General features: G+C 41.2%; 1 protein-coding gene across 5 annotated transcripts in view; it reads right to left on the bottom strand.

Moving 5' to 3' along the window:
* Positions 1–2110: 2110 nt before the first annotated feature.
* LOC109960920 (kinesin-like protein KIF21A) overlaps positions 2111–18147 on the bottom strand; it is a 36341-nt gene continuing 20304 nt past the window's right edge. The window contains exons 12-37 of one of the 5 annotated variants that reach the window (XM_020601391.1): positions 14401–14461; positions 14190–14298; positions 13846–14034; positions 12835–13034; positions 12643–12750; positions 12220–12288; positions 11940–12094; positions 11695–11839; positions 11349–11543; positions 9281–9382; positions 8410–8575; positions 8094–8114; positions 6972–7029; positions 6283–6337; positions 5833–6047; positions 5433–5606; positions 4939–4971; positions 4684–4820; positions 4500–4584; positions 4293–4382; positions 4038–4196; positions 3841–3958; positions 3562–3732; positions 3201–3400; positions 2943–3033; positions 2111–2745 (exon numbers count right to left, since the gene is read on the bottom strand). In XM_020601391.1, the coding sequence (XP_020457047.1) occupies positions 2976–3033; positions 3201–3400; positions 3562–3732; positions 3841–3958; positions 4038–4196; positions 4293–4382; positions 4500–4584; positions 4684–4820; positions 4939–4971; positions 5433–5606; positions 5833–6047; positions 6283–6337; positions 6972–7029; positions 8094–8114; positions 8410–8575; positions 9281–9382; positions 11349–11543; positions 11695–11839; positions 11940–12094; positions 12220–12288; positions 12643–12750; positions 12835–13034; positions 13846–14034; positions 14190–14298; positions 14401–14461 (3073 nt within the window). In that variant the 3' untranslated portion in view covers positions 2111–2745; positions 2943–2975. The remainder of the gene's footprint in view (positions 2746–2942; positions 3034–3200; positions 3401–3561; positions 3733–3840; positions 3959–4037; positions 4197–4292; positions 4383–4499; positions 4585–4683; positions 4821–4938; positions 4972–5432; positions 5607–5832; positions 6048–6282; positions 6338–6971; positions 7030–8093; positions 8115–8409; positions 8576–9280; positions 9383–11348; positions 11544–11694; positions 11840–11939; positions 12095–12219; positions 12289–12642; positions 12751–12834; positions 13035–13845; positions 14035–14189; positions 14299–14400; positions 14462–18147) is intronic. The other 4 variants (XM_020601392.1, XM_020601394.1, XM_020601393.1 and 1 more) reach the window with 4 other exon arrangements.

The following is an 18147-nucleotide window of genomic DNA, read 5'->3' as shown; positions in this document are numbered from 1 at the left end:
AATGTCCACTTTCAATATCCAAACAAGAGTAATGAGTGTTTATTTCAATAAATTTAAAGGAAAATCAAAACTCAAAGAAAATAAATAAAGAATAGCATTTTAGACTCACATTTGAAAGACTGAATGATATGGTTAATGTCAGTGTACAGTTTACAGAAACAAAGACAGCAGCAGTGAACAGTTTTTGTACAGTACATGGTGAATGGTAAGAGAATTTGTCACATACAAACACACATACAACCATACTTCAGAAATAAATGCTTTTACAAAACACATATCTCATTACTTGAGAATTACAGGGTACTAGTTTCCATCAACATGAATGACTTGACAACATGAACATTTGCATTATTTAGATTAGAAATAGCCACTCATCAAAGTGTCATTAACCTGCTACACTACATGCTGTATGACACTAGCAAAGGTTTCCTTGAACCACTTGCTGCCAGAGCCGTATTTCAGCTTTATAACTGTTGCAGAGCTGCAAAAGGTTTGAGAAAGTAAATATTCATTGGGTGACCCTTTGATTTGAAAAATTGAAATACTTGAAGTGAAGTTGGTCAGAGAAACCAGAGGGAAGTGTGCTGACTGGAAAGTAAAACCATTTAGCACAGGAAAATAAAACACAAATTAAGGCTACAGAATTATCTTTGTACCAACCACAAAATACAAAAATGTCCAGAAACCCTGGTGACAACACATTTCTGTTAAAAAGGAACAGTGTTTACCTCAGTATTAAAGCTGTGCAAACACCAAGGAAATTTTAATCTGGATGTAACAGTTCTGCCTGGGTTTTAAAAAGTTAATTCACAGCTACTAGCTAGTTTGTAGTGTGTGGAACTGTTTTTCTTGAAAACCTCAAGACAAAGCGAAATGCCTGTACATACCTCATATGATATTACACATCAAAACAGATTTAATCACTCAGCCACTGTACAATATAAAAATCTTTTTTGCTTTAGAAATGCAGGAAAAACCAGCATGTAAAATTTGCAGGAACTACAAAATAGGTAAAAACTAAACTGCACTGATTGCACATTAGATAGTTAAGGCTAGCTAGCAATTTACCCACTTTTCCCTACCTGTTATCTGAAATTAAAATCACACTTAATGTTTCCATTCTTTCTCACTGTGCCTGCATGGGTTCTCTCCAGGTACTCCAGCTTTCTCCCACAGTCCAAATACATGCAGCTTAAGTTGCATGTAAGTAAGCTTAAGCTGCTTAATTGTGGTATAGTGTAGGTGTGTGTATTTGTCAGTCTCTATGTGTCAGCTTTGTGATAGACTGGCAACGTGTCAGTTGGGATTGGCTCCAGCCCCCCATGGCCCTCTTCAGGATAAGCAGTAGAAATAATGAATGGAGGGATGGATTATCTATATTCTTAGTAGCCTAAGTGAGTTTTTACACAAAATAAATTGAGCAGTGGCTAAATCCAATCATAAATGCCAGTTAAGATGGAAAAAAGTTCTGTGAAAAAAAGTTCCATCTTAATTGGTCCTGCTAAAAGTTAATTAGCTAAGCTTAACAGAAAAGTAGTAAGTGCTCTCTCATTGCCTGAATCAAGCAACCCACATGATTTGATGAAGTTAAGATACTTTTAAATCACATTTTTGAAGATCATATATATATTAAGTAAAATTAAGGTTTTACCAATTATTAATCTGTTTCAGAACGTGACTGCTTAACCTTTGAACTTCAAGCCTTTTTTTCCAACTTCATATTTCCTGTAGTTACAACTCAACTTTTGTTAGGCAGTATGAAGGAATATTCTTGTTCAGTCATTCATTCATTCATTTTCTACCGCTTAATCCCTGAGCGGGGTCACGGGTGGGGCCGGAGCCAATCCCGGCCGGCAATCGGGCGAAGGCGGGGTACACCCTGGACAGGTCGCCAATCCATCGCAGGGCTAACACATAGACAAACAACCACACACACGCACATGCACTCCTATGGGCAATTTAGAGACACCAATCAACCTAAGCTGCATGTCTTTGGACTGTGGGAGGAAGCCGGAGTACCCGGAGAGAACCCACGCAAGCACGGGGAGAACATGCAAACTCCACACAGAAAGGTCCTAGGTGGGGCCCGAACCCGGAACCTTCGTGCTGTGAGGCAACGGCGCTAACCACTGTGCCACTGTGCTGCCTTGTTCAGTCATGATACACACATTTTTATCAGGACATGATATTGATCAGTCATTCACTTAATGAACTCTGAGTTAACACTTGGCTGAAATGCCGGAGAAAAAGGAGAAAACGGATATCTGAAGTGGAAATTTACTAAACTGTCGTAAGAGCACACCGTTTTATTTCTAGGCCTGTTATGTTCCACTGAAGGGTTTGGCCGTAACAGCTGGAGAACACATACATACTGTACCTGAAATGACCCGGAGAGCAATGATAGGAAGACACAACACATCATGTGAACACACAGGATAAACTCACATTCCAGGTGAGCAGAGGATTTGAAGAACTTGGAAAACAGAAGAAAAGCATTTCATCAAAACCCTTTTTTTTCCCTCAGCAGCTAAAAAAAAAACACTATATAGAAGTAAGGTATCTATGTTGTCTTGTGCTGGAGTGAGGAGAGGAATGTCAAAAGCTCAGGAGAGGCTTCTGAATTGATTAACACAGATCCATAAATCTGAATGTTTTCTGTCACAGTTATGAAAGGTGCTGTCCATCACAGCTGTTCTGAAGTTCTTGAAGCTCTACTTGAGAGGCTCCACTGTGATCTGTCTTGACCTAAAACATCAGTAAATCACTCAGCTTGAAAAATATTAAGACTTTCCTAAAACCAATCCCAGAGGAGCAACAGCAATGTTTAAAAATTTTCAGCTTGAAGCCGACACTTTCAGGCCCCAGAACCACTTCAGGCTTCTATCCAATACTTCATCAAGTTATGGTTCATTTTGATTGGTTAGCCGCATTACCATACTCACAATGGGGACTGAATTGTGATTAACAGGAATCAGTCAGTGGACTCCATCCTCCAGAGATCCTTTAGCTTCCCAAATCTTCACTGTGCGGTCACTATCAAAAACACAAAAAAAGGTTCACACTGAATCATGTTACTCAATATTGGCCTCAATTTTGGCTTTTTATTCTGAGAGTGAGCTTATTTGAAGAATCATACTGTAGTACAGCAACATTACAAACTTGACACCAACAATAAAAAGCACAAAAATTTTGTGACTCACTCTGAGGCAGTGAACAGTTGGCTGCTGTTGGTGGCCAAGCCGTTTATGGGACTGTCGTGTCCCCGAACCTCACCCAGGGGTGCTAATGAGCTGGCATTCCAAAGGTGCAGCAGCCCTCCTCTGCATCCACTAAGCAGCACTGGGGAGCCTGGCACAATGCCCAGAGCACTAACCCAATCTGCTTGGGCACTGACAGACTGCTGGAAGAAACACTCAATTAGTGCAGGCTTTATTTGGTATCTCAAATCATACTGTTACTTCAGTGGAAGAAAAAACTTCAATGTCAGAGCTGAGAGTGAATTTCCAGGAGATTTATTTTTGATAGCTCCTCAAAGTATATACTTCAATGCTATCATCTTACCTGTAGCAGTTGTTTACTGGCTAAGTCCCACTTCTTGATGAAGTAGTCTCTGGAGCTGCTGTAAAAGACGTCTCCATGCATGACCAGTGACTCCACGGCATCTTGATGGGCCGGGTCAAGTGTATGACTGGAGCTGATGCTACCCTGAACACCTTCTGTCACCTCGTATATCTAGAAAAAAAAGCACATACATTCTACAACACATCTGGTTCTTGTATGGTTTATTGCAGAAATGTGAATGTAATTACAGTCATCTGCATGTGTCTATGTATCTCTTACTTTAATATGATGGTCTTTGGAGCCAGTGAGGACAACATCCTGCCCATTACCTAACTTGTCAACAGTCAGACACATGACAGATCCAAAATGGCCCGTCAGCTTCCCTGTAGACACAAACCTAGAGAAAGAAAGCAAAGTAGATTAATTCTGTTCTGCCTCTAAAACCAACTAAAACTCTAGTCTCTGTTTAAACTTACTTGCGCAGGTCCCACATACGCACAGCATTTCCAGCAGCAGCATAAAGGAAGGAGCCAGAAGGGTTGAGAGCGATCTGGTTGATCTGACTCTCTCCTGGTGGGATGGATAACATTCTGACAGAGGAACAGGTGTCTCCTGAACCCACCTGGCCTGATGACCTGATGTACATAAAAAGAAATGGATCCTTACCATTGCACTGAATTTAGTCAATGTTAATTCACAAAGATGTTGGAAGTACAAGTAAGGGCACTTACGTGAGTGTGCGGATACACTTGGCTGAGTCTCTTATGTCCCAGACTTTGATGTAGGCAGTAGAAACTGTGAAAACAAGGCTGGATGTGTACCTAAAATGTAAGTAAATAAATAAAAATGAATAAAAAAATAATCATCTGAAGCATAAATAACTACTATTATTACTACTACAATACTTCTAATATTGCTGTAACTAGTGTACCTAGTACCTGACTGAGACAACACTGCTGGGATGATCTGATAAGGACATGATCTCCTGACCTGTTACTAAGTTCCATACTTTACATGTACGGTCTGAAAACACACACACACAAAGATACATAAAAGTTAAAGGAAAAAACGTGGAGGCAGTGAAGCAGCATTTCTGTTTTCAACTATTTTATTTTTTTTTACCTTTAGATCCTGTGAATAGCAAATCATCTGTGGCATCCACGCATAGAACAGGCTTGGTGTGCCCCTCTGCTACATGAACACACTGAAATTTGGCCCCTTGGCTGTTCTTATGGGCTGTCATCGGGTTGATCACACCTCTGCATATGATAAAAAACTACAGTGAATTTTGTTCCTTTACAGACCTCTACCTCTGCTAAGCCACAGCAGTTTATTGATTCCCTATTTAATAAAAACAAACCAATTGATGTGACTTACCTGTGACCCTCAAATACAGGGGACTCCTCCATCCTGACAAAAAAGAAAAAAAAAATGAAACCACTGAATTAAGATGAAATGACTGGGTAAAAATTGTAAAAACAAAATTACTGGTCAAAATGTTTAACATTAAACAAATAATTTAAACCTATGTTGAAAATTCAAGACACCACCACCAAGTTATTAAAATGTATTCAGAGGGGGGATGAACCAAATTGCATGACAATCTATCCAAATATTGTCAAGATATTTTGCTTAAAAGCACAGAAACCAACCTTGTTTTGGTGCTAGAGAAAAGGTCTGTGGCTCACCAAAGTCATTAAGGGTACATCTTTGGAGCACCATGAATATCTTCACTAAATGTTATGACAATCCATACAGTAGCTGAATACACATATTTCAGTCTGGACTCACGCTCTCATCACACAGCTAACAACAAACATAGCTAAAAACAAAAAAACACTTATGAGTGATTAATGGTACTTTTCAATTACAGTGATTTGTAGTCAGTGGATTTAGTTCTGGTTTCTGCTGTGCTAACTGGAGGTGTGTGTGCAGGCGTTGAGATGTGTGCCACTGGTGGTCCTTTCTCTTGCATCTTTCTTCGGTTGAGGGGAGAGCGGTCCAGTTGTTTCCTCTCAGTCCTTGTAGGAGACCTGGATCCAGAGCTACACACAGTAAATGTGTGAGGATGCATTTTGTACTTTGATACAGCTCAAGGGTACTTTGGCAGGGTTTAAGTGTGGAGGGCAACAATTCAAAATGTTAGAGCTGTAGTACTGAATGATGAACTGATAGTAATCCTCACCAAAATAAATATTCAACATTTCAGAACAGAACTCCTGAGCTATACAGTATGTCAACTGCAGAAAAATACTGCCTTTTAACACTTACATGCCAGCTGGCCTGGCAGCCAGTCCAGATGGGGACACAGTTAACTCGTGGTCAGGGGTGTGACCAACCGCGTGACCCTGCATGTCTGCTGGCCCTTCCAGGCACTCTGCGAGGGACAGCAGAGGGGCTGAGAAGTCTCCGGCGTGAGATTCACAAGACAGATCTCCGCTGCTGGCATACAGCAACTCCATCTGGGTGGTGGTACGCCTTCGAGCCTGAGGGACCCGGAGAGTTTGGCTCAACATTTAGCTAACTCACACATCAATGGACCAGTTATTCCAAGGCTTATAAATAGGTACTGTGAAATTTAAAAAAAAAAAGTTGTACTTATAGGGAGTAAAATATGCATTGAAAAACATTTGTTGTTCACTTTTACTGTTACTAAAACACAAACATGAAGGTCAGCAATATGTATGTTATTTAGAGAATGTCACATGCACAGTACAGTACCTTGCTTCTTGGTCTAGATTCACCACATAACTTCATTAGATCTGATGTCAGTGTGCTGAAACACAGTTGAGAAAATCAGTTATGCCTCCTGTTAACACCCAATTATGTCGGTGTGACAGGTTGCACTGCTGCCTGCAACTCTTAACCAATGTAAACAACAATAATCAAACACAGTTTTACAATTTCCCTCTTTTGTGTTTAATTCTTTATTGTATAGTTTCCTGCACCCCCATCCTACCCTCTCCCATACTTATATAAATAATCATGTAAAGTAGTTGAGGTTGCTCAACTACATACATCTCTTCAGTATACTGTATGTCTTTCATTGAGTATGGTGGTTTCCTGCAGCAGACCATCATTTTCCCTGCAGTGAGATTAGCTACAAGTTCAAACTATGTGAATAAATGTACCAGTGACATTACTTGCACATTTTAAGACTTTTTCTTTTATATGAGGGAGGACTTTTGTACAAGCTTCTTGGATTCCTTCTTTCTGTGTACCTATCCAGTTTTATTTCTTTATTTAATATAGTTTTCATATCATCATATGAAACTATATTATTCCAATTGAACAAATAAAAAAAAAGTAAAATATTTCTGCTCATCTCCATTTTCAGCATAATAACAGTTTAATATAAGTGCTGCTGAACTGCTAACCTGAGAAAAGCTGAACTGAGAGTTTACATTTACCTGCCCTCTGTGGCTGGACTGGGGGTGGACTCATCACTACTGCTGTCATCTCCATTTTCTACACCGAGAAACACATAAATATGCAAAAACAGACATAGTGACAAGTCAAGTTTCCCACTGGATTTGCAAAGCATACACATGTTTTTCCCTAACAGTATACGTATTTACTACCAAACTGTTTCTAAATATCCTACAAACACAACATCCATTCAGAAAGATAATTATGACAGCACAGCAATAAGCAATTCATAACAAGGGGCCACCAGGTTTAGATAAACGGGGACAAGTGGAAGCTACAGTGTTGGAGAATTGGTCCTGTGTAAAGGAAGAAATAAAAGACAAAAGATACAAACAGAGAAACAAAGACTTCAGCCTTGAGTCCTTCTGCAGCATGGGTTTTAATGCTGTTTAGTTTTTGTGACAACCTGATTAAATGGCACTGACAAGCAGGTGGGGTAACAGGCACGTTATGCATCACGGAAGAGTTACAGTACTTCAGTGTGGTTAGTTTTACAAAGAACTTAGGGTTAATGCACACAACAAGATTTCTTAATCAATACAAGAAATGATTAATTAACATAAGTAAGTTCAATGCTGGTTGCTTGACTATAAAAATATTCTAATGCCAAAATATATGTCCTTGGAAATAACAATTAATCTAAGATTTAAGATGTTATTTTCCAACATTTTTTTTAACAATCATGAACATTTTTCTTCTTCTTTATCTGCTTTGTTTGAGGTAAAAAAAAAAAACTGGAATTGGAAAAGAGCATAAAATAAAGATAAAAAGGAAGACATCGTAAATACATAGAATTTGTTGTAAAAAAGCAAGCAGCTCATGTGCAAATGCTAAAATATCTTTTGTAGAGATTTTTGTATTTAAATGGTTTTTTGTTGAATACCCTTACACTGCAAAACATTCAAAAATGCTATGTGATGCACTGTCACATCACTTCACAGAGGTACCTATATGGCAAAAAGATTAGTGTTCTCTTTTGATTTTTATCATTACGTTTATTTCAATAGTTGTCTTAAATTAGCAGTAAATTCATTGGAAATCTTGTAGTGTTTATGTCCCTAGCTCGCTTCAAACAGTCACATTGCTATGAATCTCATACTCACCAGGTGACAGGTAACTTAACTCTGAGTTCACAACAGCAAAACAAAGAAAACAAGCAGAAATCAAATCAAATCAGAATTAAACCCAAAGATTAGAAAAGGGGCTGTACTTTATTTTACAGGCTTGATTTAGTGGCAATTCAATGAAAATTTGATGCCTAGTAATGAATATTTCATGATCAATTCTCCTTGCACACATACCAAGAAAACTTAGGCCTGCAAAATAAAATGTAGCCATATGGTGACAGAAAAGATTAACTGAAAAAGGTGACTGTGCTCAACATGCTTTGACTGCAATTGATCTGTAGGTGTTTGCTACCTTGCAAAGCACTGCCCAGCAGGGCGTCAAGCTCTGGGTTGATCTCGGCTTTCTCCTTTAGCATGTGGAAGAGTAGCTGGTTCTGGGTAGCGCTGTTGATCTCTATTTGCTTTAACCTGCCCTCCATCACTTTCAGCTGGGAATCTTTCTGAGCTGCTTGCAGACCCTGACAGCACACAGCACCAGCAGACAGGTTATATATGAATAATTTCTTTTTTGTATATCTGCAAACATATACTGACCTATATATGTGATAAACACAAGAAGATGGTTTTACAACAGTAAAAATAATCAAGTGCCTTTAAGTTCAATATACGGTTGTAATTGCTTCCATTTCTTCATTGTTCAGTTTTGTACTTTGCTGGTGGGTTGAATATATTTCCTCACTGGACCAATTAGGTTTCATCAAATCTAATCTTACGCAATCTAAATGACAGTTAAACTAATCAGGTTGTTTCACTGAAAGTCTCGCTGGATTCAATCTTGTAGAAGGAGCCACGGCTACAAAAGCAACATGAACATAAACAGACAAATCATGCAAGTCACCATAACATCCAACAATATACATCAACAATCTTTGGCACATTTGTTTTGAAGGCTACAGTTATGTGTAGTTAAAAAAAAAACAAAAAAAACAAGGAGTGTTTCATGTTAACTTGTAATTGATTAGTATGGATTAGCATGTCAGGGGGTTGGGATTGCAGGGATCTCAATTAAACTCATAAAAACGATAAAAGTGAGGGCTTATCAAGTTTAATAAAGTGCTGCCAGAGTAATACAGACATCCATCTCATGTTAGTATATGAATCCAAACAAGACCCTAATAACATTAACACAGAGAGAAAATGAAGTCAGTATAGGTGACAGGTACCTTACTGATGGCCATATTCATAAAATGGTCCAGAAGGAAGCGGGCCTCTGACAGGTTACAGGAGCTGATCACTGCAGTAATATCCACTGTGTCTACTTCCTCCTGTAGCCCAGGATAATAATAATAAATTTAATAAAGCAGCATTGTAAAAATATCTAAAGGAATACTTTCATGTTTTGTAAAATACACCTTGCTTTCAGGCTAACACCAGCAGGTGGTTAGCTTAGCACAAAGTCCGGAAATGGAAAAAGGCCAGTCTTACTCAATATGAAGGTACCAATATCCACCTAGCAGCACACTAACACAAAGTAATCCTAAATGCCGTATTTATTCCCAGTAACTGCCAGGTGTAACTGATGCAAAGCTCACTGAGCTATCTGAGAAAACTAATGTAGCTTGGCCCTCCTGTCATTAGGTCAAAGGTCAAAGTGCTTGTTTGTCATATGCACAGTTACGAAACGTGTTTCTCTGTACAATGAAATTCTTACTTTGCCGTCCACATGAATGCCACAAAAATACAAGTGAAATATAAAGTTGATGAGCAATAAGACAAATCTAAATAGGCAGTAACACAAATCTAAGGCATTTTAAAACAGCAGGTGAAGGAAGCAAATAAAAATACAACAGGAACACAATATAATGCAGAGAGTGTGTAATTGGGGAGGCGACAGTGCTGCAGTGGGTAGAGCAGCTGTCTCCCAACCAAAAGGTTGAAGGTTTGAATCTTGGTCCTTGCAGTCCACATGTTGAAGTGTCCTTGGGCAAGACACTGAACCCCCCTCTGTTGCTCATGATGGCAGTGCATATGCACGCAGTGGCCCAGGGCCCTTGGCTCCAAACATAATTTTGTTGTACGTGTCACAATGACAATAAATAAAGCTTCTTCTCATTATGCACTCTGCTTATAAGTGCTTGTCATTAAAGATATACACTGATAAAATTTTATATTACAATTTAGCCAATATACTGTACTTCCAAGTTAAGGATAATCACCTTATTTGGCCAAGTGTGTTACACACAAGGAATTTGTTTCCGGGACAGAACCGAGGCAGCCATCTCTGGCACCAACTCACACACCGATGGCTCTAACCATCAGGGGCAACTTAGGGTTTGGTGTCTTGGCCAAGGACACTTCAACATGTGGACTGCAGGCACCATGATTTGAACCTCTAACCTTCCGGTTGGGAGACGGCCGCTCTACCCACTGAACCAGAGTCACCCCTCCCAAAGCCTTATGCCAATAATGTCTAAATGCAGTCAGTTCCATTAGCTAACACTTAGGTTTCAGTAAGTTTAACTCAGTTTAATAAACACCTAGTTTAAAACTAGCTGGTACTAGTTAGTTAGCAACCTAATGCTAAAACCTGCACTGAATCACCTGTGTTTCTGTGTGTCAACCAACACAGCGCATTTGGAATGTCCAACACAGAAATTCAACAATAAAGTTTCACAGCATTATAACAGGGCTCTGAGTGCTGGCTCATTAGTCACACTACCCATGGTTTACAAGTGATAAATAATTGCACAGTTTAGCACCAGCGACACCACGGGATTTTGGAAACCGCTTTGATACACAGGCATTAGATACAAGCAGTTAGCTACAGTAAATTTCTACATTTGCATTAGGCTGCTTTGCCCATGTTTTTGGCTTCCCTAATGGCCTGCACTGCCAGTGGTTGTTGTTTTAGTGAGCTATTGTTGTTCTGACAAAAAAAAAAGCACCTGATACTTGTTTGTCAAAGTGGGGTCCAAATGCTCTGGAAGCAGTCAGTGGTGCTGAACTGTGCAATTATTTACTGTACCGGTAGTTTACCTGAAGGCTACAGTCCAGTAAAGGCCACAACTTGCTAATAAGGGAGGTCTGCTGTGTGTGTGTGTGTGTGTGTGTGTGTGTGTGTGTGTGTGTGTGTGTGTGTGTGTGTGTATAAAACCAATTGGCAAACTGACTGACTATAAAATCCTTGCATTTACTTACATTAATATAAAAAACATTACAAAAAAAGTTAAAAAAAACAAAACAATTAAAACCAAGGAATAATGAGATACGACAGATTCCCCACTGCCTCACCTTAGCCTCCTCTATCTGCATTATATTGGCCTGGCATTCGGCAATGCTGTCGTTGATGTAGTCGATATTAGCACTAAGAGACTCCAGCTCCTCATTCAGGGGGGCCAGGGAACAGTCAGCGTCCGCACCCTCCACTGCCATCTTCTCCCTTTTTCTGGAAACTCGCTCTCTCCGCCGGGTCAGCTCCTCACGTTGCTGTGATGGTGCAGGAGTTTAGAAGAAGAGACAGGAAGAAAAGGTACAAAAGGAGAAGAAAAATCAGGGACAAAACAGTTTTTCAGTTTCACAGGCGACTATGATTTTTCAGTTCTACTCTAGTTTTTGCCGCCACGGTTGACCCTGTTACCTTCAGGAGTCTGTTCATGTCATTCTCCATGTTTGAGATGGTCATTCTCTGCATGATGATGTCGCTGACACGTCTCTCCAGTGACTGCCACTTGGCCCGGGCTGTTCTGCTGATGTAAATACTTCCTGTCCGCACCGGAGAACTCCTGATGAGTGATACATACAGTATCTTTTAAACTACTACAAAACACATACTTGTAAAACACACCATGGCTTATACACACTACAACACACAAAGGTTCTCACATGGTATACCTGGCTCCATTGGAAGGGCTCACACCAGAGGACTGCAGCCTTCCTGGGGTTGCTCGTTGTGACGACTCCTGAAGAGGCTCAGGTAAGCTTACCTTCCTGCTTGCCTTTCCAGACACAGGTCTCACCTGTCGCCTAAGAGCTGTCACCTGATACAGGTCATAAAACAAAGAGTAAATCTGCACATGACAGTAGAAACAGGAGGTGCAATACAGTGGATTCAAACCCACTGCTATTGTTAGTACTCTCTTCTATATAAATGTGTGTAAGCCACCTCTTCATTCCTCCTACGCAGGATCAGCTCCTGTTGTCTTTTCTGGTCTTCCAACTGTCTCAATTGGTGCTATAAAAATAGATATTGAAAAGAAAGCATCATCCACACTGAGAAATTAAAGAGTTTGTTAACCCCCGCTTTGAAAAAGTAGTTATGACAAGAAAAAACTATATCAGCAAATATTTATTATATTATTCAGAGAAGGTATGTATCTATCCTATTTTGTTTGGAAATTGTGTTATGAACTTAGAGCACTTTTTTTCACAACCATGTTATGTTAGCATAAATAATTATCTGGAGGTGTGTTTACCCTAAACACTTTCTCGGCCCTTTTGCAAAATAAACTCTTAAAATAAAAGATAATATAAAAATTATATTAGTAGAAATGAATAGCTTTTTGGGGGTGTGTTTCCATCCCCGCACCTCGGCTCTGCGCTGGTCTTTCTTCAGAGAGGCGATCTCTCGGTTCCTTCTGCACTCTGTGGCTCGGTTTCTCTCCTGTTGCTCCTTCATTTGACGCATCAGCCCCACCTGGTGGACAAAGACAACATGGCAGGAGATCAATTACCACAAGACAAGTGTAGAAGAAAAAAAAAAACATGACCTTTTGTTTACCTTAGTCTTCTTCATCTCTGCCACATCCTGCTGGAGTTTCTTGAGCTGTTTCTCATACTGTGACTGGTTCTTCAGCAGGCGAGCATGCTCCCTCTGAGCTGACTGGAGCTTCTGCAACTCTTTGTTCATGGAGCTCAGCTTCTTCTCATATTCTGTTTTGATCTTCTTGGCCTTCTCCTCCGTACCCGACTCCACTGAACCTGGACAGCAACACAAAAACAATGAAAGAATACACTTTTTTTGTTTTGGTTTTTCAGGCTTGAACAGATGAAGCTTCATATTGTTTGCTGACATATTTACAGTTGCTTCAAAAAGCATTCAGACTCCTTTTTTCACACCTGTGTTGTGGATTTTACTTTCCATCCATCCATTTTCTAAACTGCGTAGTCCCAAATGGGGTCACGGGGGGCTGGAGCCGGATTTTACTTTAAAAAATGTTATTTTTCTCTAATGTGAAAACCTTATTCAGTTCTTTATAGAGGCCCCCAGAAATTATAGCCTCAACTTAGGAAAGTAGGTAAGACTACAAGACAGTTGGATGGCTTGGTTTTTGTCATGACATGCAGTGCAATCCAATCACTTCAGTTTGGTACAGCTGGACTTCAGTCAAGTTCTATTCACATCTCCAGGAAAAATAAAGCAAATAGGATCTGCCTGACCACATTTGGCTGTGGCTCAGGAGGTAGAGCTAATCCGGAGGATTAGTGGTTCGATTCTCGGCTTGTCCAGTCAACGTGTCGAAGTGTCCTTGAGCAAGACACTGAACCCCCAGTTGCTCCCGGTGATGTCACCAGTGTGTGAATGCGTGAGTGCTTGGGAGTGTGAATGGCCAAATAATGTGAAAGCGCTTTGAGTGTGCTGTAAAAGCATAGAAAGGCGCTATACAAGTATTAAGACCATTTGAAAAACATGCTTTCACTTTGTCACCCACTTAAAATTAAATCCGCAACACAATTAAGTGTGCAAATAGTGAAGGTGTCTGAAGCCACTGTAGGCACTGGTGACTCTTACCCATATTGTGCAACACTTTGTCCCTCTCCAGCTGTGTGTCTCTGATCTTGTTCTGCAGCATCATCAGCTTCTGTTCATACTGCTGTTTGAGAGTATGCAGACGCCGTTGGCTGTTCTCCAGCTCATCTATAAGCTTCTGCTTAATGGCGATCTCACAAGTGATGTTGGCCAGGTCAGCCTGGACATTTTCTACACTCATGGGGGACAAACAAACATCATGAAATTCTATTGCCTCTTTTATTTTTATTACTGATTTTGTCTCAGAGTAAATGTAGTGTCGTGATTTAGTTATCCAGGAACAGAACTTGCATAAAAAATTCTCCTGCATAAGTGAATTTTACTACCTGTCTCCTCCAATTCTTCAGAGTCAGACTCATCAGAAGTCTCCTCTCCGGCCATGTCAAAGTCGTCCTCTGCATCCACATCCTCACCTTCTTCATGATCACTGCCCTCCTGAGGACGTATTACCCACAAGGGGAAGACAATAAGACACACAGATTGAGTCTGATAAACATTTTTAAATAGCAATCTAAAAGCAAGCTGTTCTCCACCTACCACCTCTGTCTCCTCGTTGCTGCGCTCATGGTCATTGTTTTGGACTTCTTCTTTGATAATGCTGGAGGAGCAAAATAGCATCAAACAGCGATCAAGCAGGGCATAACTCTTACATTGTGGATACAATCTGCATATAAAGATAGGTAAATGGCACATGCAAATGATTATCAGATCATGGGCTGATGGAGAATCAGGGATAATTAACATAACCCAGACAGACTGGGATGTGTTTAAAGCTGCAGCCACCTCAGAGGACTTTTCTGCCAGCAGACAGGACTATGCTGATTATGTGACCGGATATATTGGTACCTGTATCGACAACATTATGCCCACCATACAAGTCAAGAGGTTCCCAAACCAGAAGCCCTGGATAAACAGTCAGGTATGCCACATACTGCGTGCTCACTCTTATGAGATGGAGTACAAAGCTGTGAAGTACAGACTGGGGAAAGCCATCAGAGCGGCCAGGAGGCAGTACAGAGAGAAGCTGAATGGCTTCTATTCTACTGCTGATTCCAGACGGATGTGGCAAGGCCTGCAGCACATCACAGACTACAGGACAACCACCAGCATCATCAGCCCCACAGACAGCCTGCCAGATGACCTCAACACCTTCTACACCCGGTTTGAGACCTCTAGCTACAGCACAGAGAGGAGGTACACACACACACCGAGACCACCCACTCTCTGGTATGGCAGCACTATTGCTATGGACCGCAAGCGCCTGCAGAGAGTGGTAAAGATTGCGGAGAAGATCACCAGGACTCCACTGCCCTCTCTACAGAGCATTTACCACTGCACGGTGCGCAGGAAAGCTGCCTCCATCCTCAAGGACCCCACCCACCCCCAGCATGGACTGTTTATACCCCTACCCTCTGGCCAGAGGTTCAGAAGTGTGAAATGCAGGACCTCTAGACTGAAAAACTCTTTCTTTCCCTCTGCCATCAGACTCCTAAACAGCTGAGGAGTTTATTACCAGGAAATACATCATGTACGGTTTACATTCTCAGTTTGCACATGCATAATTGCACATTGAATGTTGACTGTGCTGCACATGCTGCTCCCATGCAGCATATATTCTCTTATTATATTCTTATATATTTTTATTATATCTCTGCATTTGCTGCTTAAAGTGCCTTAGATTTAGTGTTACTTATTTATCTACTTTATATTTCATTTGTATTTTGTGGCATTCATGTGGACGGCAAAGTAAGAATTTCATTGTACAGGGAAACGCGTTTCCTAACTATGCATATGACAAACACTTTGACCTTTGACCTTGATGACTGCATGAGGGGAAACATTTTAATACACTGGGAAAGATAACATGATTAAAAAATGATCAAGAGTCACAGTTATTACCATCCACATTACAAACTCCTTCCACTGAAATAACAACTGCCACACACTGAATGTATCTGTGCTGCGCCAAACTGAGCACAGCAAAAGGTCACATGTGCCGTCCCTGTGCACTGACCTGAAGTAAAAAAAAAACAAATTGGGTACACGTAGATGCATCCAATTACACAGAACCTGACAAACTACAAAGAAAATGGAGGAGAAGCTGATTTTGGCAGACCCACACCCTGTTCTCCTTTGCTGCAGCTCCTCTCCTCCTCATCATCATCGATGCAACTAAAGCCAGAGTTTTTTGCGGACATGTAGATAGATACATTGTGCATCCAAGTCTGCTGCTTGAAAAAATAGTTAATAATGTATCCGCTAACCACCTCCTGGAAAGCTGCTTGGTCATCTAGCAACTGGTGATGAGCATGTGCGTGATTTGTGTGTGTGTGCTCTCCTCCCCCGTGCTGTGCCCAACCGCGAACAAAGTGCATACCTATCTGAAAACGGCTTAAGAACAGAGGGTTAAGAGGAAGAAGTAAGAGCAGGTGTGCTTCCCCTGGCAGCAAGAAACAACTGTTGGTGCAGACGAGATTTGAGGTTAATTTGGAAATTTGGGTTAAGACCCTGGTTAAATATCAACTGAAATCCTTTCGTTTACTTGATGCACTTTAATCTGAACACAAAAATCATGATCTGCACTGCTGAGATGGTCAATCTGGGAAATGAATCAGTTTCAGTTTTTATATGTGACCCAATTCTGGATGCGCTGTAGCAAACCTGGTGTGTTCAACCTCATGGTCATGATTATCTTCATATCGCCTCAGTCTTTTGAGAGAAGGATAGCAACGGGGAGTGAGGATAATAAGATATGGAGGTGAAAAGGAGGTAGAGAGAGGAGACAGGCCATGGGAGATGGGGCAAGTGAGGGAATATTATAAGATAGGAGAAAGACAGAGTGGAAGAGCAGCAAGAAAGACCAGGTGAGTGCAGAGACTGTGACACACATTTACAACAAAAGAATAAATGATCATTATGCTGTAGCATGCCACAGCTTGTAAGACAACCATCCCCATTGACAGCTACACCATCACCTTATCTGAAACCAGCATATACTCCATTAAAGGAACATTAGGGTTTAAACGGTAAATGCAGGGAGCTAGGAGATAATTACCTACAACACACCGGGCCACATGCCCTCACTGCGGGAACAGATGAACATCAGGAGTACTTTTATTTTCCAACAAAGTTGCTGTCATTCTAATTCACCTCCAAGGAGAGTCAAGGCCTTAAGATTTTCCACATTGTCTGATAAGTGAACAGGACATGGTTTCCCTCTGCTATCCCTCTGTAACACTGTGCCACATACAGCTCTTCTTTTGTAATTTATACTTCTCCACCCTGTGCTTCCAAAGTCTGATCTGCAAATGAGCTCCGCTTGCCACCTAAGGAAGGTTATAAGAAGCATTTTGAGCATGAGTAGTTATTTCAAACAGCCAGCCATGAAGGAGCTTTGATAGCTGAAAGTCTGAAACAGTGCTTGTCAGACAAAAGACGTCATGTTCTTTTGCACAGTGGGACAACATCCTTCCTTCTGGATATGTTAGCATATAAAGCTAACATGTCTGTTTTGGGAAATTCTCTCACATCCTGGGGGAGGCTGGGACATGGAATCTTAATGGGCTATGTTCAAATCGTCCATTGTACAAGCAGCTGTTCTGAGTTGTGGCCAGAAGATCGTTAGTGCCTGTTGGCAACCTGAGAACCTGCCGGACGGACACCAGTGGTGAAGAAAGCCATCAGGCTGAAGAAGGAGGCCTGCACGGTTTGGTTGGCTCAGGGGTCCCCCAAAGCAGCTGATGGGTACCTGAAGGCCAAAAGGACTGCAGCTCGGATGGTTGTGGATGCAAAAACACCGGGTGTGGGAGGACTTTAGTGAGGCTATAGAGAAGAACCTTTGGTTGGCCTCAAGGAAAGTCTGGCAAACTGCCCGGCAACTCAGAAAGAGAAAGCAGGGCTTGGCCCAACCTGTATTTGACAAGGGAGGAGAACTGCTGACAGGGACTGGGGATATTGTTGGGTGGTGGAAGGAGCACTTTGAGGAACTCCTCTCTGGCAGAGATCACTGAAGTAGTCAAAAAGCTCCTCAGTAGCAAGGCACCAGGAGTGGATGAGATTCTCCCTGATATAATATTCGGGTTTTATAAGCTTTAGTTACTTTTTATACCTGGGAGCCGTCCCTGGTAGACTAGTGGTTAAGTCGCAGCGCTCTTGCCGCTGCGGCCCGGGTTCGAATCAGGGTTGCGTCAAGAAGGGCATCCGGCGTAAAACACGTGCCAAATGTCAACATGCGAGTCGTCAGTGTGACGATTCGCTGTGGCGACCCCTAAACTGGAAAAGCCG

The sequence above is a fragment of the Monopterus albus genome, unplaced genomic scaffold (genome assembly GCF_001952655.1).
Source record: "Monopterus albus unplaced genomic scaffold, M_albus_1.0 scaffold51.1, whole genome shotgun sequence".
NCBI classification, from domain to species: domain Eukaryota; kingdom Metazoa; phylum Chordata; class Actinopteri; order Synbranchiformes; family Synbranchidae; genus Monopterus; species Monopterus albus.
Note: the sequence above shows the minus strand (reverse complement) of the source record. Positions and strands in the feature narration are given on the sequence as shown.